At 46.8% G+C, this 22495-nt stretch overlaps 1 protein-coding gene across 1 annotated transcript in view; it reads left to right on the top strand.

Moving 5' to 3' along the window:
• Positions 1-50: 50 nt before the first annotated feature.
• The window catches only part of ECE1 (endothelin converting enzyme 1), a 74215-nt gene continuing 51770 nt past the window's right edge, over positions 51-22495 (top strand). The window contains exons 1-4 of the mRNA XM_007935668.2: positions 51-104; positions 308-394; positions 10107-10248; positions 17304-17516. Of these exons, the coding sequence (XP_007933859.1) occupies positions 51-104; positions 308-394; positions 10107-10248; positions 17304-17516 (496 nt within the window). The remainder of the gene's footprint in view (positions 105-307; positions 395-10106; positions 10249-17303; positions 17517-22495) is intronic.

Below are 22495 nucleotides of genomic sequence, written 5' to 3'. Positions count from 1 at the left end.
GCCGGGCGCGCGGCGGTGGCGCCAGGGACTGGGGTGTCACCAGCTGCAGCATGCGGGGCGTGTGGTCGCTACACCCGGTGGCCGCCGCGCTGTTGACGCTGGGGGTGAGGCGCGGCGTCGCATAAGCGCGGAGGGGGGCGGGGGAGCGAGGACCCCCTCCACGCCGCAGGCCGGTCCGTGGACTGGTCTCAGGTGTCCTGGCCAGGGTGCGGTAGTGGCGGCAGCAGCAGCGCCCAGGCCGTTTGTCTGTTCGCGTGCGAGAGCCATGGAGGCACTGAGGGAGTCCGTACTGCATTTGGCCTTGCAGATGTCGACCTACAAACGAGCCACGCTGGACGAGGAGGACCTGGTGGACTCGCTTTCCGAGGGCGACGTGTACCCCAACGGCCTACAGGTAGGAGCCCCCTGCAGGTAGCAGCCTGCCCACCTCTACTCTCGCAGAGTAGAGGCACTCCCGCCCAGTCCCAGGCCCAGGCATGCGCGCAGGAGCGCTAGCTGCCAGCCTGGGGAGAGGGCTGTGACAACCCTGCAGGCTGGCAGCTCCGGGGAAACACGCATCCTCGACTCCTGGGGAAGAATCCAAAATTCCTCCTGGAGCAAGAGTGCCCACCAGGCACTGGGTATCCCTCATTGCCTAGTACCTTCCTAATGACCAGCTTTGCCTACCACTAGATCCTCCCAGCCACCTGCTGCTGGGGCCATAGCCCAGTGAGCAGGCTTGAAGCACCCCCACACCTGACCTGATCCAGTTCCCTTTCACTAAGGAGGCAGTTCCACAGTGCTCAAGGGACTTGCCTGGGGTCACCCAGCCAGTTACTGGCAGAATCTAAAACTTCCCTGGTTTTAGCATGGAAAGCCCTGTGCCCCTGGAACTTCCCACCGTCGTGGTCAAATAAGGATGTTTAGTCATTCTCTCTAGTAGGCATTATCCATTCTTCTTCGTTTTCCCCAAATACCTGAATTTCCTGAGAGAGGAACTTGCCCCTTTTCAGCTACTCAGGAAGCCCAGCCCCGCCCTAGGGTCTGCCTCTTGAGAATCTAATGTGCCCACAGGGTGAAGAGGGAGGACTCACCGCTTCCCTGCCTGGGTCAGAGTAGTGAGTGAGCCTACTTTCTGCTCTCCTCTCTTTTCCCTGCGGAGCTGGGCTGGGACAGTTCTGACCCAGTCCTCAGCCCTGATGAAGTTTGGAGCCAGACAGGTAGGAGGGAGGGAGTTGGGATTGTCAGGGACACCCAAGGGGTCTATGAGACTGGGCCTCCTGAGAAACTAGCATAGAGAGAGGAGCTGGCACCTTGGTCCAGGAGGACTTCTGTCAGATTGGGCAAGGGAGGCATTGGATCAAGGCTTCCTGGAGAACTCACATTAAATCACAATTATCCTGAGGGCCTGCTTTGGGTAAGTGGAAACAGGCTTCCTAACCCTACTCAGGCATACATCTTAAAAGCTGGAATAATAATACTAATAAAAGGAAACAGCACTGATTGAGTTCCTCTTCCAGGGGCGTGAAATAGGCCCAGGGAGATCCAAACTCAGAATCTCCATTGTTCTACCTACTGAAATATGATACCTTTTACCTGTATCAGGAGTCCTGGTGGTGCAGTAGTTAAGCACTCTGCTGCTCATAGAAAGGTCAGTGGTTCAAACCCACAAGCAACTATGCAGAAGGGAAGACCTGGCAATCTGCTCCCATAAAGATTACAGCCTAGGAAACACTATGGGGCAGTTCTGCTGTGTCCTGTGGATGGGCTCGCTGTGAGTCAAAATCGACCCTATGCCATACAACAGCAACCTGTAGCATCTCAGTAATGGTCCCAGGAGCTGTGGGAATTACCTTCCCACTTACAGATGAGGAAACTGAGGCTCTGAGCAGGGAAACAACCTGTCTTAGGTCACAGAGCTGAAAACCAGGAGTGAGAACTCAAACCCGGGTCTGCCTGGGACCTCTTCCCTGTGGTCCCTTCTGAAGAGGCAAAACCCAACAGGAAATTGGATTTCTGTGGCAGGCACTTTTCCTTCACAAATCAAAACAATCTAATCAGCAGTCTTTTTCAGTCTCATCTTTCACAGAAGGTTCTAAATATATCAGCACAAAAGCATTTTGGAATTCACAACAAAAATAATACCCCGTGTTGTTATCATCATCATAACATCAGCCCACATGATTATAGCCTTTCATGGATCACAGGGTACCTTCATCCACGTGAGGCTACCTTGTGGAACGGAGGGAGCCCTGTCTCTGAAGCTGGGGAGCTAGGGATCTGAGTTTGAATTCTGACTCCATTCATGACCTTGGGCAAGCCGCTTAATCTCTTTAAGCTGTGATTTCCTCATCTGTGAAAGGGAAGTTAGAAAGTAGGTGCAGAACACACAGCACAGGGCCTGCTAGGATTACTGCTGTTGTTTTTATGACCTATGAGGTAAGGGTTGCTGTTCCCACATTACAGATGCTAAAGCTGAGTTTCAGAGAGAGGGACATTCCTGTGGTCAGACAGCTCTTGTGTGGGCTGGAGTTCAGTGTTGGTTGCCCTACACCAAGCTGAGGAACTGGGCACCTCTTCAGCTTTTCGTGCAGGAAAAGCCAAAAAGGTTGTCCCAAGGATTTCGGCCATTTCTGTGGGTACCCAGCCTGACTTGCCCTGACCCTTTTCAATTTCCCCAAATCAAATTCAAACTAGCTCTTAACTTGAACTAGCCAAGAATCAAGAACCCAGAACCCATCCACTTCAATTTCTAAAACAATGTTCTGTTAATTTTATGTTTTTAATATATATATATTTTCTGAATATATAAGCCTTACATGCTCATTTGTGAAAGAAAAAAAAATAGAGTCAAATATAAAAAAGCATTTAAAATAAAAGCCATAATCCCACCATCTGGAGATAACCACTTAGCATTTTTAACATGTTTACTTCTAGTGTTTTATACATGTATATATATTTAAGGAAGGTTGGGCAATCCTACTTTTGTAGTGATACTGCCTTGGAAACCCAAGGAGGGGTCGCTATGAGTCGGGTTTGACTCGATGGCACATAACAACAACAACAAATATATTTTTAAACATAGTAGAGTTCATTCTAGATACATGATGTTGTGCACTGCTTTTTACACTTATAGCCACTTCATAAGAATGTTTTATGTGGTTGAAAACTTCTGAAACATGCTACCATTAAAGATCATAACAGCTTACGGTACCAATATAAAAAAATGTATTTATTCAATCTGCTGTAGTTGGACAAATTGGCCAACTCTACTTGAATTTCCTGAGAGGAAAGAACCCGTCCCTTTCCCTCTTTCTTCCTGCCACTTTTCAGCCTCCTGAGGAAGCCCAATTCCTCCCTTCCCCAGGGTCTGTCCCTATGGGAGGAATCTAACATGCCTCGCCACTTCCCCAGAGCAGTGAGTAAGGCTGCGTTCTGTTCTGCTCTCCTCTCCTCCCCCTGTGAGGCTGGGCTGGGACAGTCCTGACCAGGACCTCAGCCCTGGTAGGGTTCAAACCCAGGCAAGTAGGCAGGAGGGAGCTGGGAATGTCAAGGACACCCAAAAAGGACCTATGATGGAGCTCCTGAGAAATACTGTGATGACCATCTGTGTTACCTTTTCAGGTCATATCCTGTGTAATGGTTGCTAGATACACAATTGTTCCCTCAATTTTAGACTTTTTAAAATTGGTCACAAGTGTCTCTCTCTTAGCAAGCAGTTATAAAAATAACCTATTTGATTTTTTAAAATTTTGAAGCCCATTAGTTCTAGAAACCCCAAAGTTATCAGTATTAATAATCTGTTAAGTGACAGCTTACAATTTTCATTTGCACCTGCCACTTTCATTGCTAAATGTGCTAGCAAACGGTGTCAAGTTTAGCTGGGGGGGGAGGGGAGGCAAAGTTTTACCTGTATCTTACCTGAAAGGGCTTTTCTTCCTTCTTTTTATCTCACATTTTAGGCACAAATTACTTGTCATCCTCTAAAACTAGTATCTTGTGGAGCAAGCACAGAAATCAAAGGCAGACAGCAGCCCTAACTCAGAGCCCCAGCTTGCTTTGACAGCACCTCAAGCCCTTTTCTTTGTAAAGTGGGGTTAATACTATTAACCCACCTCTCAGAACTGTTACAAAGATGAGACAATATAAGTGAAAGCATTTTGTATAGCATTCAGAAAGTGAATGTGCTTGTTACCGGGCTTGTTATTGAACCCACAAAGCATGATAGCTCAGAGATGTCCTAAAGAATAGCTTTTTTCTCCGAAACTTCTGCTCCGCCAAATCCAGTGCCTCATCCCCCTGCCCCCAGCACACACACCATCTCAGTGGCATGAAGGGAAATAACCTAAATTATTACACCCATATCCTAACTGGCCATGACTGTTTACTAAAACCTTCGCCACTCATCCAGTTACTTCTAAACTTTTATTTGTTATTTTATTTTATTTTTTTTAGGAAAAAGGAAATCTTAGCTATTAATTCTTAGTAGTACTATTTTCGTTTTTTTCTGTATGCACGGGGCTGTTTCTCAAGAGTGATTTCAGGGACAGCCCCACCCAATACTTAAAAAAGATCTCTCTGCTTACCAAGAGGTACTTCCAACTCCATCCACCTGTTAGATAGAGCATTATACTCCTGGCTGAAAGTTGTTCTAGAATTGGAGATGGTCAAACCTGGGACCTCATCCAACTTCCTCATTTTAGAGACGGGAGACTGAGGCCCAGAGGGAGAATACAACCGGTAATGCTTTCTGCTGTTATGAGGGGTTGGAAGAGAGTCAGGCATAGGGGCAGGGGGCAGGTAGGGCTCAAGCAGGAGGATGGGAGGACAAGAGGACATTATGTTTTTGCCCTCAACTGGCCCCAGTGACCTCAGCCGGAAGTCCATCTCATGGAAACTTTACTGGAAAAAACTTCCCCAAACGGACACCCTCAAGAGGCAGGGTGCCTCGTTGAGCAAGCTGTCACGGTCTGCCTATCCTGAAAGGCTGACTCTGAGGCAGGCAGCCTGGTCCTCCTGCCAACTCTCATAGTGGCCGCCGGGTTCCTGGGCTGCAGGGGGTCGGCTCCCCGCCAAGCCCTTGGCCAAACTACTCCTGTTGGCTGCTCTGTGCAGCCCAGGCCTTAGGGTTCCTGGCTGTGGCTCAGGGAGCAGTCTCAGGGGCTGCCTCTGCCTCCCAGGTCCCTGCTTCCTCCAGAAATCAAGCTCTGCCCAGCCCCCCGCACCTCTGTAACTGGCTTATCTCCTGGGCCCCAGGCTGTGCCCTGTCCTCACCTGCAGAACTCGTTCTTGCTCTAAGCCTAGGTGAGCCAAGTCCTCACTTCTGTAACCAAATATTTATCCCTCATTAGGGCTTTGTTCCCTTGGCTGTGAAAACCTTGAGAACTCCTGGGCTGCACAGTCTGACTTCCTTTCTCTCTCTCTCTCTCTCTGTGGCTCTTTCCGTTTCTCTTTCCTTCTGTCTCTGTTTTGAGGGCATCCCTTTCTCTGCCTCACATGACAATTCACAAGAAATTAGTCCTGCCCATGAGCTGAGCATCTTCAGTGGCTCTCAGCTCCATCCTCCAAGCATCAACTCTGCTCCTTGGCTGATGGCCACTTCCCACTTACCTCTCCTGAAGGATTGGGCTGCTTGCCACTAATCCTCCTAAGCCTCCAAGTCCCAGCAGACCAGTTTCTCATGATTGACATGACTTCATTTCCAAAAGGAGAGTGAGAAAGCACTAGCATCCTCCCGACCTGGGACCTCATCTTTGGACACTGTCCTTTGAAGGAGGCCAGGCAGGTATTACTGGGGCTCAGGGAGGCAGCTAGCTGGTCAGAAGCAGAGCAGTGCTCTGACTCACAGCCCTGGCCCCTTCCACTGCTCTCGCAAATGGACAGCCTCTTCTGGAGAGGCCCGTGTTCCCTGTGCAGTGCCTCTAGCTGACTCCCAAAAGGATGCCTGTGGATTCATTTTCCTTCTGGATAAGCCCGGGGTAAGACACGGGCTTATCCAGAAACCACAAGGCCCTTCGTCCAACAGCACAAATTGAGCAAAGCACATTTCAAAGGTTAAAAACCCTGTTTTCAAATTCTGTTTGCTCTTCCTTACCTGGAACTATGAATCTTTAATTTAATTCTGACTTGATTCTAATTTAATTTCACAGTGAAGTTCATCTGCTTAGATTTAGCACTTTGCTTGACATCAGACAAAGAGGCGTGTCTCCATTCTCTGCTCATCTGGGGGTGCTCTACCTCATTGGGATGAGGCCACCAGTTCTGGGGAGCTGGGCTGATCCACTATCCCCCGCTTCTCTCCTTCCCTGCCCCTACTCCCTGTGTTCTGGAGCTAATACTAGTACCTACTCCTAGTGATGCTGTGAATGTAGCATAGCACACTCAAGCCACAAAATAGAATTATCATGAGGCCACAGACACATAGTAAGCGCTCAAATGTTAAACTACTGCAATCAAGTCAATTCCGACTCATAGTGACCCTAGAGAACAGGGTAGTACTGCCCCTATAGAGTTTCCAAGACTATAATCTTTATAGGAAGCAGACTGCTACATCTTCTTCCCACAAAACAGCTGATGGTTTCAAACACTGACCTTTCAGTTAGCAGCCAAGCACTTAACCAGTGTGCCACCAGGGCTCCTAACTCCCTTTCACCTTCTCAGATAACCCCTTTCTTTGTCCACACCACGGCATTTCTCTGTCTAGATAAACAGATAAGGTGTTTTCTGGCTTCCCTGAGTCTGACCAGCTGTGCTGTCCAGAACCCCTCTGGCTTCCTGGAGTGAGCACCAGGCAGAGGGGTGCCTCTTAAACCAAGGTCTCCCTGCCTCTTTGCCTTGCATGTGGGCGCACGCACACACAAACACACACACACCCCACACACCTCCCAGTAGCTGAGCCAGGAATATAGGGCCACTGAGAGACCTTGGGGAGGAGGAAAGGTGAGATAAGTGACAAGTCCAGGAGCAGAGCAGTAGCAAGGAAGAGTGAAATGAATGTCAGCACCTCCAAGTGAGGCAGCACCTACTTGGAATCCTCTGGGGCCCTCTAATTGGTGCCCAGGGGAGATTTTGTGAGAATAATTGATGTCTCCACAAAACCATTTTGTAAACTTTGGAGTGTGGTGAACGCATTAGCATTGTCCCAGGCTATCTATCTCTGCACCAGGCCCTTGCAGCCCAGAGTTTTAACTAATGAGACTAGAGTGGTCAGAAGTCTTCCTTTCTCACATATTTAAAAAGGTTCTTAAAGGATTTCAGAAGGCGGTGTCCTTCTTTCTACCTGCTGCAGCTGTTTAGTGTGGGAGCTTCCTGGGCCTCTGAGGGGCTGAGAGCAGGGGTTGGTCAGACTGGACCTCTTCAGAAATGACACCAGGCTTCAAGTTCCTTTTCTTGGTTTTTGATGTAGAACCCACTTGTTCCACAGAAAGTTTTCATGTTCTCCTTTCTCTGATGTATCAGTTCCCTGCCCAGAAAACATACAACAATGACCACACAGCCTTCCCATGCCCTTCCCTAAGGTGTCCTCCCTCAGACCCTGAGGTGCCAGACTCTGTCAGAACTGTGACCTGGTTCCCAGGAGCAGGCACCTCTTCAGTTGTTCGTGGGGTACTTTGCAGCTTTGAATCTGGGTCTCCTCGTCTCCCCAGTGGCTGCCCCTCTTCCCCCGCCATGGCAGGCTGGGACAGCCTCATTAGGAACTCCCTGCCTCCAGGCTCACTCTCCTCCATACCTTGCTCCCTCACCTTGACCTTTCTACAGGGCAAATCTAATCATGCTACTCTAGCCATCAGGAAAAAGTGCAAACTTCTTAACCTGGCTTGTAGCACCCCTTAGGATCTAGGCTCTGCCTCCCTCACCTTTTCCCTTCCCCATTCACCTAGCTACCTCCTGCTCACTCTTCAAAGACCCAGCCCAGGCATCCCCCTCTCCATGAAGCCTTCCCTGACTGAAGCCCTGCCTATCCCTCTTTGTTTGTTTGCTTTATTGTGGTTTGGGTGAAATTTTACAGAGAAAATTCATTTTCCATTCAATAATTTCTACATTTTGTTTGTTTGTTTCATGACATTAGTTGCAACCTCTTAATGTAACAGCACTCTTCCTACTTCTTTCTTGGGTTCCCCATTTCCATTCGTCCTTCTTTTCTGTTCCTTCCTGGCTTCTGAGTTTTATGTTTTGGGCAAATGTGTTCTCCTTTGGTTCTGTGTGGTTGATTGTTCCAAGGTTGCATTCCTCACAAGTATTATTGTTCACTTCATAGGTCTGTCCACTATTTGCTGAAAGGTGATCTCAGGGGGTGGGTTCAGTTCCAGGTTTGAAAGGTGTCTAAGGATCATATCTCAGGGATTCCACCAGCTTCTATCAGACCAGTAACTCAGTAAGTCTGATTTTTTTTGTGATTTTGAATTTTATTCTACATTTTTCTTCCACTCTATCCAAGACTTTCAATTGTGATCCTTATCAGAGAGGTCAGTAGTTGTAGCTGAGCACCATCTAGTTCATCTGGTCTCAGGGTAGTGAAGGCTGTGGTTCACATGGTCCAAGAGTCATTTGGATGAATTGTTTCCATGAGTCTTTGATTTTCATTTTTCTTTGCTCCGTATGGTGAAGACCAGTTGTTGCCCCTTAGATGGCTGCTTGAAAGCTTTTAAGCCTCCAGCCTTAACTCACCAAAGTAGGATGTTATGCCAGTCCCCTGAGACTATGATCCTAACCTTCCAAGCCCAGTGACTCGTTCCCTCAAAGTGTTTGATTATGGCTAAGAAGTTTGTAACTTTGCCCCCGTATGCTCTACTGTATACATGGATATATTCACAGCACATAAAATACATATGTAGAAATATCCTGGGGAGCTCTGGTAGCATAGTGGCTAAGGCACTTGACTGCTAACCAGAAGGCTGGCGGTTCAAACCCACCAGCCACTCCTCGGAAGGAAGGTTGGGCAATCCTACTTCTGTAGTGATACTGCCTCGGAAACCCAAGGAGGGGTCGCTATGAGTCGGGCCCGACTCGACGGCAAATAACAACAACAACAACAGAAATATCCTGTGCCAAACCTATATATACTCAATGGATGTAGTCCCATCACTGTCTTTATCTGTCTCCCTGTGGGGCTGTGAGCGCCATTGAGCAAGGGAATCTGTCTTCCCTTCTGTATTTCTATTGTGACCCTGAGTCAGTGCCACATGGTCACTGAGCTGAGCCTACCTCCAGGAAACCCTTCCTGTCCTGGGCCCTGGCTTTTGCAGGAAACACCTCTAGGAACAAAAGGGAACCCTGAACTTGCCTCAGGTTTTAGGGGCCTGGGCTGAGGGCTCTGAGTGCTGGTGGCTGGCGTGTCCCCTCCTCAAGCCTGGGACGGCCCTGTCCCACCCTCCACTTCCTCTTATTGTAACTCCCTTCCTGTTTAGCTAGACTGTTAGGCTGGGGGTATTTTTCCTCCCTTTAAGGACCTGCCTGAATGGAGCCATTTCTCCTTGCATCTTCCCCAACATCTCTCAAGACCTAAATCTCTGACCCACTTGTGGGCACCAGAGTCAGTAGACTTGGGTTTAGTTCCCAGCTCATTTAGCTTGGGACAGAAACACAGTTCTCTGGACCTCCGTTTCCTCATCTATAAAAACAAGCAAGAATGCAGTTCTCATGGGATGTGCTAGGGATGTCTGTGCTCCTGAAAAGGGCCATCAGTGTGAGCCATGCTTCTGTCATCCTTGTCCCCAGCCCTGTTGGTGTGGGGCTCCAAGGAGAGCCCAGCTGGCTGCTCCCTGGATGCCTGCAAGTCCAAACATCCTGTTCTTTTTGAATTCCTTACAGGAGAAACCGGAAAAAGTGTGGGTTTTTTTTTTTTTTTTTCTGTTTTCCTTCTACCCATATTGGGTAACGCTTCAAACACGGCCCGGCTGGATTGAACTTCCGACTCTGATGTTTGGGAGCAAATCCGAGCTGCTGAGCAGGGTGGCGGTTCCATTCCTGGATTAGGGCTGAGTCCGTGGGAACCAGACCACCCCTGCGACCACAGGGTGGCCCTGATGTCTCCCCGTGGCCAGGGCCCACAACAGAGCCCCTTCCTCCAGGGGAGGGGGGCCCCTGGGCTCATATTCTCCCCACCCCTCCTGCCTTCTTCTCTGCAGGTGAACTTCCGAAGCCCCCAGAGTGGCCAGAGATGTTGGGCTACACGGACCTCAGTGGAGAAGCGGCTGGTGGTGCTGGTGGTGCTTCTGGCAGCAGGGCTGTTGGCCTGCTTGGCAGCGCTAGGCGTCCAGTACCAGACAAGTAGGTACCTTCATGTTACATCGTGGGCTTGGTCCACTCCTGTCCCTGGTTCTTTCTACTTATGCAAGGTGGCCGGGAGGGGATAAGGCTTTCCTATTCACGCCACGACTGACCTTCAAGCCCAAGAAGGACAGTTAGTCCGGAGGGTTCGGGTTGCTGAGAAAGATCAAGATCTGGGAGGCAGGCAGGGTCGGGTAGTGTAAAGGGTTTGGGGCCAGAAGGATATGAGTCCAAATCCTGGCCTAGCCCAGCAACTTATTGGCTATATGACCTTGAGCAAGTCACTTGACTTTCCAGAGCCTCTGTCTTCTCTACTCTACGTGGGGGAAATAATGCCCAGTTTTGGGACGGCTTTGAGGGTTTGAGATAATGTATGTGACATACCTAGTGTCTAGTAGGGCTTTTTTAATTTCAGCTCTGGGTGCTATCATTGATAGGAGGCTGATTAGACACGCAGGTTGGTACTATCTGCCATTCTTTGATCCAGTAAAATGGGTATGATGGCTTCCATTTACTGAATACGTCCTGTGGTCCAAACACCACGCCACTACTTTACAGGTGTGATCTGATAGCACTTTGTTCTCACATCAGCCCTGTGAGGTGTGGTTACTTTGGGCCCCATTTTATATCTTAGGAAGCTGAGGCACTAAGACTTAAGTGACTTGGCTGAGGTTACAGGGCTGGGAAGGAAGGGAGAGCAGGGCTGGGCTTCAGCCTCAGCCTCCACTTCCCTTGGTAATCCTAGTGTGTCCAGGTGTGCACATTGCTCCCAAAAATGACCTTTCAGCTCTGAAAAAATCTTGTCCTTTGAAAGCTGCCCTTCATTACCCAGTTGCTCTTATGTATACCACTGTGTGGATCTCTTTACCTTGTCTGTAGAAATATGGTGTGTTGGCCTCTGACCCCACTGCCCGGCTCTGAGGCTGGTTCCGTAGGCCTCTAGCCAAATACTTTGCATAGGCTTGATGTTCAATAGGCATTTTGGGGACTAGAATGGGTAAGTCCGAGTTTAAAATGAATATGGGGAGTCTAGCCAACTCCAGAGTCTGTGCCACTCCCCTGTGTCTCTGCATCTAGCTTTCTGATTGCAGATGGTTCACCTAGTTGAAGGGTCTCTGGGGGCTTTGCTCAGAGTACCACCCCACTGACTTGGTCACTCACCCTTTCAAAGAGACTGTGCCCCTTCACAGGATTGGGGGACTTCTTTCCCAGGCTTGGTTGAGCCCTTCCCCACTGTGAAGTTGCTGGCCTGCATGGGTGGCCATGCTAGATTGGGATGGCAAAGAACCTAGGAACTTCATTTGAGTCATCCTTGCCTCCCTCCTGGTTCAAGTGCATATTCATTCATTCATTCCACAAACATTTTTTTAAAAACCCACTGCTATTGAGTTGATTCCAACTCATAGTGACCCTGTAGGACAGAGTAGAACTGCCCCTTGGGTTTCCAAGGCTGTAAGTCTTTACGAGGGTAGACTGACACATCTTTCTTGTGGAGTGGCTGATGAGTTTGAACTGCCAACCTTTTGGTTAGCAACTTAGTGTTTTAACTTTACTCTCATAAAGATTTACAGCCTTGGAAACCTTATGGGGCAGTTATACCCTGTGCTATAGTGTCTCTGTGTTGCCATCAACTCAACGGCAATGGAGTGGATTTATTCTGTGCTAGGCACTGGGCTAAGTGTGTAGGTGGTGTGTAAGAAATAGTTGTTTGATTATTTAACAGTTTGTAGATTTTTTTTCACCAAGTGTGCCTTGTATTGTGCTTAGCCCAGCAGATACTTGATGCATATTTGATTAATTAATGGTTTCCAAGCCCTTAGCCATATGTGTTTGGCCCTAATGCCAATAATTTGCAAAATGAATGATTGCATGGACAGAGGAACGAGGAGGAGGATTGAACCTTCGGTACTTTCTCTGCTGATCACCCTCATCCTAAATCAGCTTTTGTTTAGAACACCCTACTGGTTAATCTGGACCCTGGGCAGCCTCCTCTCCCCAGGTCTTGGCCCTGTGTATGGGAACAGTCCAGACTCCAGCAGCCAGTGTTGCCCCTATGTATCCCCAATATATTTCTTCACCAGAAACAAGTAGAGAGCCCCTGAGCGTTGGCCTCTGGTGATCAGGCCCAAAACATGTCTGCTATTATTCCCAGGTGGACCCACAAGGAGAAGCCTTGTTTCCCCTGCTGCCCCAGCTCAGGGCTGAGGAAGGGTTTTCCACAAGCCCATGATTGGGTGAGAGCGACGTTCCTTCTCACCATGGTGGAGCCAGGTGGAGGATCAGGTGACATACAGCTGTGGTGGCATGGGAAAGCAGTAGCCACCCCAGATACCAACAGCCACATCATTACCCAGCAGGTGCTGGCATCGGCCACATCTGAGCAAACACTAGGCCTGTCAAAGCAAATCCTCTGATGATTCTGAAAGACCCACCTATAAGTTACGTCTGGACACTTGATGTATTTATCTACCTTCCTGCTGCACCCTCCTCTCCAGACACTGCAGGTGCTTTGCAAACAGTAGCAGGAAAACAACCAGTAAATTCTCTCAGAAAATCCTCTAAGTGTCTTGCAGAGTGTCAAGGCCAGGTGCGTCCAGACAGGTATCTGTGAATTAGATCTGGGACCTGTCCCTGCCTTCTCTGATCATACCTAGTCTGAAGGAAGGAAATATTTTCTGCCTGCACAGGTAGTGACCAAGTGTTGGATGAAGCTCTTTCATTCATTCACTCATCATTCAATCATTTATTCATTCAGTAAACGTGTATCAAACAACTTTTAGGTGCCAAATACAATGCGGGACAAAGGAAATATAAAAGCAAGTAAGATACTAGCCCTACCCTCAAGTTCACTGTCTATTAGGGGAGGTAGACAGGTAGATGGCCATCAAGTACAGTGTAGTCTATGCTGGGACAGCAGAGGGGCCCAGAAGAGGGATGGCAAGCCCATTTGGGGTCTGGGGAAGATTTCCCTAAGGAGATGGAACTTGTGCCATATTTTGAAGGTGTTAACCTTGATGTTAGTTGAGGAAGACCTGGAAACTATTAATTAATCAAATATGCATGAGGAAACTGCTGAGCCCCATGTATGTGGTAAGGGATCTACAAACCATTAAATAGTTAATTAGTTAAATAATCAAGCAATTTCATTTTTAAACATCACCTAGGTACCTAGCTGAGTCCCTGGGTGTTGTGAATGGTTAATGGGCTCAGTTGCTAACCAGAAGGCTGGAAGTTTGAGTCCTCCCAGAAGCATTTTGGAAAAAAGACCTGGCCATCTGCTTCTGAAAAATCAGCCACTGCAGACCCAGTGAGCACAGCTGTACTCTGTCACACATGAGCCACCATGAATTGAAGTCACCTTGGCAGCAACTGATATTTTAGGTGCCTAGCCCAGTGCCTGGCAGAGTAGCTGCTCAGTGAAGAACTCAAACCTCTGAGACAGACTCCTTGGACTCGTTTCTTACTTGGTTTGTAATCCCAAGTTCCCATATGATAACCACAAAAACCTGTTCTCTCTCTTGTGTGTACACACACACGTACGCACACACGCACACACACAGATTCTGATGTGCCCCACTCCCTGAAAATCACTCTCTTCTAGCCTTTCTTCCAGGTAGTCCCATCAGCTGAAATTTTGTCATGCTTTATTTCCTGTAGTTGGTTGTATAAAAACAGTAGGTATTCTTTTTCCTTTTCCAAACATAAAATTATATCAATAGTAAATAGGTTTTTTTCAAACTGCACAGATACCTCTTCTCCCTCAACCCCATAAATATTCTGATACATCCCCTGGTTGAGGAAGGGAAAATGTAACTCCAATTAAGATGATCTAATCTAGAGATATTTAAAATGGAGCCATATCCCCCACCATTTCCTCTCTATATTGTCATACCTTATAGCTCAATACTTTTTTAAAAAATAATATTTTATCACGTTTTTGGTGAGAGTTTACATAGCAAGTTAGGTTCCCATTTGCCAATTTCCACACAAATTGTTCAATGACATTAGTTACATTTATCACAATGTGAATGTGTCAGCATTCTCTTTGTGTTCTATTTGTCCTATTTCCAAAGCCCTAGTTTCCCTGCCCCCTTATCTTCTTAATCTTTACTTTTGAGTAATTGTTGACCTTTTGGTCTCATACTGATAGTTTTTAGGGTCTGCAGCCATACCACTCTGAACATGCCCAATCTCATCTGATAGTTTTTAGGTAGGGCACCAGTCTCACTGGTAATTTCCTTTATTTTGTATGCCACTCTGCTATTTGGCTATAAGGTGATCTCAGGAGCTATGCTCAGTTCTAGGTTTAAAGAGTTTCTCAAGGCGATAGTCTCAGGGAGTCCTTTGCAGTTTGTCTGACTTTTTTTTTTTTTTTTTTTACTTTTAATAAAAATTTGAGTTCTATTCCACATTTTTCTCCTATCCTACTTGGGATCACCTATTGTGACCCCCGTCAGAACGGTCAATGGCGGTAGCTGAGCACCATCTGGTTCTTCTGGTCTCAGAGTAAATGAAGTCAGGCCTCATCTAGACTTGTTTTTTCTCTGTTTCTTCGTACTGTTTGCTTCTGGCGACTAGAGACTCATAGTTGTGAATAATTTTTTAATTGGACAGCTCTCTCCAAACAAATAATTTACTGCAAAATCCAGAAACCTTGATTTTTCTACTGTTGTCAGCTCCCCTGACCCCTAAATCAGCCTGAAGGACTTTGTGTTTGTCATCAGATGTTAATAAGCCTACAAGTTAACCACATAAGATTGGCTGGATTATGTTTTCTGAGTGAGGTGAATACTGTTCTGCCAGTCCTTGTGTTCTGTTCTCACTAAAGATTGGCCTGGAAATACCTCTTGTTTTTATACAACAAAGTATAGGAAGTAAAGTTTGACACAATTTTGGCTGATGGGACTACCCAGAAGAATGACTAGAAGAGAATGATTTTCAGGGATCGGGGCGCATTAGAATCTGTGTTAGCATGTGTGTGAGGGTACATGGGTGTGCATGAGAGAGGGAGAGAGAAAATAAGGTTTTCTGTGTTCATCATAAAACCCCAAGATTCAACGGCATTGAGGCCCTATCTTCAACCATTTGACTCCCTCCAGACCAGGGGAAACGGGTGGGCATAGAGGAAGGTAAGACAATGAGGGGAAAAGGGTCAGACACACTGGCCTAAAACTCTATGTTTCACCAGTCACTTCTGCCTGGATATCTGTCCAATGGGACGTGAAGAGCCAGAGGGAGAGGTCGTGTATTAGGAAGACCAGCCACCATTCACTGAGTCTCAGCTCTGATCTCTCAGACATGACATTAGTTCATCCTCACAGCAGCCTTGTGAAATTTGTACTATTTTCTAGGTAGAGAAACCAAGGCTTAGAGAGATCAGATCACTCATGCAAGGCCCTGCAGCAGGAAGTAGGAAGCTGGGATTTGAATCCAGGTCTAACAGCCTCCCTGTCTCCCTATGTAGTAGGGAAACCAAACCACCACTCAGGGCACACCAGCCCCTGTGTGGCCAGAAAAGAGGTGGTTGGAAAGCAGAAGAGCACAGTGGTAGATTGACGCACCTGGGTTCAGACCTCAGTTCTCCCATTCAGCCTTGTAACCTTATTTATTCACTCTCTCAGAACCTCAGTTTCTTCATCTGTCCACAGGGCTATCACACCTGTATCTGCTGCCTGTTCTGAGACTTAAATGAGAGCATGATTGTGTGTGAAGTGTCTGGCACTCCCGGTGTTCAGTGAATAGTCGTGTTGTCTCTAGCACAGCTTGTGTCACCAGATGAATAGGTAGCGTCCAAGCTTAGTGCAAGCTGGAGTCTTTGGCCCTGTCTCCTACAGTCAGTTTTGCCTTGCCCCTCTGGCCCGGCCACTCCTGAGGCTGCCTATGGTCTGGTTGGTTTCTTTGCTAGAGTTCACCCACCACGGGTCTTCACATCCCTTGAGGCAGAGGTCTGGCCTCTTCCTTTTCTCTGGCCTCAGATAACCCTCACCACTGCTGCCTTGTGTCCTGTAAGAGCCTGCTTGGAAGAAACTTCTTTCTGTGTTCATTTGTGTTTGGGGGGCATGTGTAGGATTTGTTAGCCCTCTCCACTACTAGCTGTACCAACTACTTCCCCTGCTTAGGCTGGTATCTGAGGCAGGGCTATCCTGCCTCCTGGTAGTATGGGGTAGTTATCACAGGAGAATATAGCAGATGCTATGGGCTCGCCCTACCCATAGTGAAAGGGACACAGCATAGGGTTCGCCTCCTAGATTGGCCAAAGCAAGGTTCTTAGCCTCTCTGTGGCTTAATTTCCTCATGTATAAAAAAAGACATAAGCAAAACAGTCCTTAGGGTTGTTAGGTTTTGGGTTCATTTTCTGAGGAGTCAGTGAGGTAACTCTTCTGCCCGCAACTGACTTTTCATAGTTCCTGCCTCCTATTCCTAATTGTTTTTCCTTCTCCCTAAATCCTGGCACCATATTGTCTGCACATAGTGAATAGTTTATGTTTATGAAATGAAGGATTGTCTCCTACTGTTGTCTTTTGACTTTTCTTATATAATGTTTATAACCCCAATTAAAATACTTGCTCTTGAAGGAAAGAACTGTGGCTTTTTTAGTCCCACAGCATGCACACACACACACACACACACACACACCATACCCAGCAAAGAACCTAGAAGAATGCACAATAATTATTTTGTTGAATAAATGAATGCATAAATGAGTGAATAAATTTGTTGAATACCAGGGGCAAAGTTTTACAAATCAGTGAGTATTTTTTAAAATAAGAGAGGGAAGGAGGAAGGGTAGAAGGAAGGGCCAAGAGGAACACTTTGGTTCTGAGTAACTTTTAAAGCTGAAGAAAAAATTAGATTGTAGGCAACTATAATCAGGAGTAAATAAAACAGATGTCTGGTTTTATAAGCCAAGAGGTTGTAAATCTGTTGAGATCATTTCTCTGAAGGACCTACTGATTGTCCAGTTCCAAGTCTTTGGTCAGGGCCACGTGGGACGTATTCCACCAGCCTCCTCCTTGCCCATCTTTCACTGGTCTCTTGTCCCTGGCCCCTGGCAGGAACTCCCCCGGTGTGCCTGAGTGAGGCCTGCGTCTCAGTGACCAGCTCCATCTTGAGCTCCATGGACCCCACAGTGGACCCCTGCCAAGACTTCTTCAGCTATGCCTGTGGTGGCTGGATCAAAACCAATCCTGTTCCAGATGGCCACTCACGCTGGGGGACCTTCAGCAACCTCTGGGAACACAACCAAGCCATCATCAAGCACCTCCTCGGTGAGCATCCAGCAGGGGGACTGATGAATGGGCCCACCCAGCCAAGTCTGGGGAAAAGAGGAGTTTGGCAGAATGGGATGGCAGTAGGCTTTGGAGTAGGTGGAACTAAGTCAGAATGTCTGTCTTGCCACTTACTCTGTGATCCTGAGTGAGCTGTTATTTCTGAGCCTTAGTTTCTTCACCATCATACCCAAACTGCAGAGTTTTGAAAGGTACAGAACACATATATAAAGCAGTAACAAAGTGTATGACACACATAGTAGGTGCACAGAACTGGTAGGTATGGTTACTTTTGTAGCTTCAACCTGGAGCTTAATTTTTTATTTTTGCATAAGAGCATTATTGAGATATAATTCACATACCATAAGATTCACCTCTAAAGTGTATGAGTCAGGAGCTCTGGTGGCGTAGTGCTTAAGGCATTTGACTACTAATCATAAGGCTGGAGGTTCAAACCCACCAGTCACTTCTCGGAAGGAAGACTGGGCAATCTACTTTGGTAGAGACACCGCCTCAGAAACCCAAGGAGGGTCACTATGAGTTGAATCAACTTGACGGCAGTGAGAAAGCGTACAAGTCAGTGGTTTTCAGTATAGTCACAGAACTGTACGACCATCGCCAGTGTTTCATTCCAAAACATTTTCATTATTCCCAAAAGATACCCTGTGCCCATTGGCAGTCACTCATTCTCCCCTTCTCCCAGCCCCAGCAACCACTAATCTACCTTTCATCTCTGTAGATTTGCCTATTTGAGATACTTCATATAAATGGAATCGTACAATATATGGTCTTTTGTGACTCTTACTTCATTTAGTAAAGTGTTCTCAAGGTTTATCATGTTGTAGCATGTATCAGTACTTTATTCCATTTTATTGCTGAATTCCCTTATATGGATATACAACATTTACATATCCATTCGTCAGCTGATAGACATTTGGATTTGTGTCCACCTTTTGGCCATTATGAATTATGCTACTATGAACATTCGTGTACAAATTTTTGTGCAGACATATGTGTTCCGTTCTCTCGGGTAGATACCTAGGCGTGGAATTGCTGGGTCAAATGCTAACTCTGTGTTTAACATTTTGAGGAACTGCCAAACTGTTTTCCAAAGCAGCTGTACATTCATTTTACATTCTGACCAGCAGTATCTAAGGGTTCAGTTTCTCCACAGCACTTGTCATTGTCTGACTTTTTGATTATAACCATCCAGGAGGGTGTAAAGTGAAATCTCCTTGTGGTTTTGTTTTGTTTCATTTCACTGTGGTTTTTGGAGGAGGCAAATTTACATTTATCAAGCAATTGCTATATGCTAGTAGGTACTGTGCTGAGTTTTTCCTTCCCAGAAATGATGGGGGTAGTAAGTAAGTACAGAAGCAAAACTTGAACCTGAAAATGATTGGCTGTCTTTAGATTTTACTCATAAAGCTACAGCTATGTAGTTAATCTCAGTCTGCAGCTTATTTTTTATTTTTTCTAATTTTTGGTGAAAGTATACACAAAATATATACCCACTTGACAGTTTTTCCCTGTACAGTTCATTGACAGTGGTTACATACTTCACTTCTGTTCTGGTTACTTAGTGCCGCTCTGACAGGAATATACCACAAATGGGATGGCTTTAACAAACAGGAGTTTATTCTTACAATTTGGAGGCTTTAAGTCCCAGTTCAAAGTGCCAGGCTCTAGGGGCTGGGTGAAAGCCTTGGGCTTCAGCTCTGCCTCCTGCTCCTGGCCCACTGGAGCTAGAGGCTTTTCTTCACTCAGGCAGCTGCTGAGGATGACAAGCCCAAGATTGACAAGTAAAAAGGCACAGTCCTGATGTTACCAAACCACACAGCAGGCCATTAACTTAAGTCCACTGTAAGTCCCAAGGTCGGCAGAGCATGGGAGACTGCTGAGCAACGACACAGCTACGTGCAGGGTCCAAGCATGCCATAAGCTGGAGACCATTCCCAAAGCTATTTCTTATATACAGATCACATACCCAAAGGCAGCTGCTCACCTGCTCCCAATAGATTCCACCATGGAGTGGATTACCAGTCTCTTCATGGGGAATACTGCATCCAGCTGCCCAGCTACTCAACCAGGCCTAGCCAAGTTGACACACAAACTTAACTACCATAACATTGTACCATCTTGTTTCACCTCTATTAATTTAAACTCTCTGCCTGTAAAGTGCTCATCTGTGTTTTAGAGTTACTGTTGACCATTTAATCTCATATAGATAATTCTTTAAGAAAGCACAGTTCCCAAGGCTGATCTTCCTTATTAAATGAGTTAAATTGTTGTTTAGTTTAAAGATAACTTCGTGGGTGCAGCTTAGTTTTGACTAGCATTGACTGTGGTTTCAGAAAGTTGTAAACAAAAACAATCGAGGATGAGCACTCTCAATCCAATCTTAAGGCTGTGTTCCAACAAAAGTTATACAGTCCCTTGGAGAGCTGGTTCACGAGAACAGAAATCTTTGGCATCATGATGTTAAGGCTTGTACAGTACACCATCAAACCAGCGTGTTTCTCTTTGTATCTTGTTAGACCTTTGGTAGCTCTAATTGACCTCAGTGTTGGCAGTGTTATCCCTAGATTAGAATCCCAGGTCTGTTTGCAGCTCTGCCCCTAGTTAATGTTTGTTGAATTACCGGCTGCTCACTTGGGTCCTCTTTTGGCATGCCATCACCGTGTCCCATCCTGTAATATGCAAAAATCTTGACTTGAGCCCCTTGGTATTGGGACCTTCATCATGTCCCTCTCACACTAGCCCCTGCCCCATCCTGGGACCCTAAATGCTGGGAGAGGCTGGATTCGTGAAAAGCCAGTTGGTTCATCTACTGATGGCACAGCATAGATTTGACAACTACATATTGCATTGAGGTTTGTTGTTGCTGTTGTTAAAGCCTTCAAGATACTCAAAAGTAGGTAAATAGAAGAACACCCCTAAAAGGAGACAGATCTTCTCAAAGGAACAGAAACCTTCCTGTGAGGTAGGACAAGATGAGAATTTGACAATTAGAAATTTAAGGCAGTTGTGTCTTTTAGGTGAAAGTGGCAATAAGCAAACCAGGTTCAGGGGACCTTTCCTTTCTTCCCTACCCCAGCATCAGGGGCATGGCTGCTGCGGGGTGACACTCACCCAGGCAGGGGCCCTTGTTGGCAGCCAAAGCAGCAATAGCCTCTTGCTCGTGCCCTGGAGGATCGGAGCAAGATGGTATATGGGGGTGGGTTGAAGGAATTCTGTCAGAAATGAGACAGCACAGTCTGAGCTCTCTCCCTGCCTGTTTTGTGCTATTCAAGGTGTCTTTGAAAAAGGACACAGCCTTCATTTCAGAACTAGAAGCTTAAAAAGCAAGTATGTCTGCCGTAATGAGATCGGAATTCAAAGATGGTCCTTCCCAAGCCCACTCAAAGACCCAATAGGATGCTTGGCAGGGACCATCAGCAGAAGCAGGGGAATAGTCCAGGTAGTAAAACAAGACAGGCTAGAACCCCTGCTTCAAACCCCTGCTTTGATAAGGACCTGGATCAAATCCTGGCTCAGCCATTTACTGGCTGTGTGATCTTAGGTCAATTACATGACCTCTCTGGGCTTTTTTGCTCATCAGTAGAATGGGAACCATGCTAGCTCCTTAGGGTTATGGGAATTAAATGGGAAAGTACATTTGAAGTGCTTTGCATGGGCTACCATGTTATGGTGGCTGATGTTTATGTTGATGTCACTGTTACTATTCACCTCTGAGCTTTGTGTGGCATTTTATAGTTAACAGAGCTCTTTTGTAAATGTCATCTCACATGATCCAATAGGGTGGAAGCTAGGAAGATGTTGTTCATGCCATTTGATAGATGAGGAAACTGAGGTCTAGAGAGGTTAGATCTGTCTCCCAAGACAAACTAGTAGGAGGCAGAGCTAAGACTTACCTGACTTGTGGTCCTGGTCTTTTCCCCTGTTCCACACTACCTCTTTCAGGCACAGGGACTAATAGGGCTCCCTTCTCACCAGGGCACAGAGCACTAGGAGGCCTGGTGGAAAGAGGACCTGGGTTCAAATCCTGGCTCAGCCACTTTCTGACTGTGATGTTGGACAAAATATATAACCTCTCTGGGCTTTTTTGCTCATCAGTAAAATAGGAACCATGCCACCTCCTTAGGGTTATAAGAATTAAATGGGAAAGTACACTTACAGTGCTTTGCACAGTCTGCCATGTTATGGTGGCTGCTGTCTCTATTCATGTTTGTTGAGTGCCTGCTGTACCAGGCATTTTACATCTACTACCCCCTTAATCCTCACCACAGTCCTGGGACTTAGAAATTATTGCCCCATTTTATAGATGAAAAACTGACACTCAGGAAAGTTGAGTAACTTTTCCACGGATACATCACCAGCTTAGACTGGAGAGAGGTTCAAGCTCTGGGAAGAAGTTACCACCAAGAGAGAACAGGACAACAAAGGCAGCTGAGCTCTCTAACTTCTTTCAGTTAGGCCCAGAACTGACCTTTGTGTGTTGGGAGCTTCCTGTGTACCTCTCCGTAGGTCCTGATCCTGCTGGCTCTGGGTCTGATTCTTATCAGGAGGACCTTGGGCTGTGTTGGGGCTGAGTCCACACCTACACCCCCTCCCAAGGTGGCAGGGCTCCTGAGGAGTAGACATCAGTCCTGGGCTCTAGCCTTGTATTTCCCCTGTCAGGTTGTGGGTGGGGAGGCTACCCTGAGCTGGGCACAAAACAGCCAGAACCATGCATTCAAGCCCCTGACCTCAAGGCCAGGTTCTGATGGTATCTGGCAGCAAGACTGCAGCATTTTGAAGTCAGGAGGCTCTGACTGCTAGCTCTGCTGCTTATCAGCTGTGCAGCCTTGGGCAAGTGACCTGGCTTCTCTCCAGTAGAATGTCCTTATCTGTAAAATGGGATAGTGCAGAATGCATAAAGTTACTGTCAGTATTGAATCGCATGGGGTGGGTGAAAGTGCATAGCACAGAGCCCAGCA

The sequence above is a fragment of the Orycteropus afer genome, unplaced genomic scaffold (assembly GCF_000298275.1).
Source record: "Orycteropus afer afer isolate SDZICR_OR568_19922 unplaced genomic scaffold, OryAfe1.0 scaffold00031, whole genome shotgun sequence".
Classification (NCBI taxonomy): Eukaryota; Metazoa; Chordata; class Mammalia; order Tubulidentata; family Orycteropodidae; genus Orycteropus; species Orycteropus afer.
This window is presented reverse-complemented; position numbering and strand designations above follow the sequence as displayed.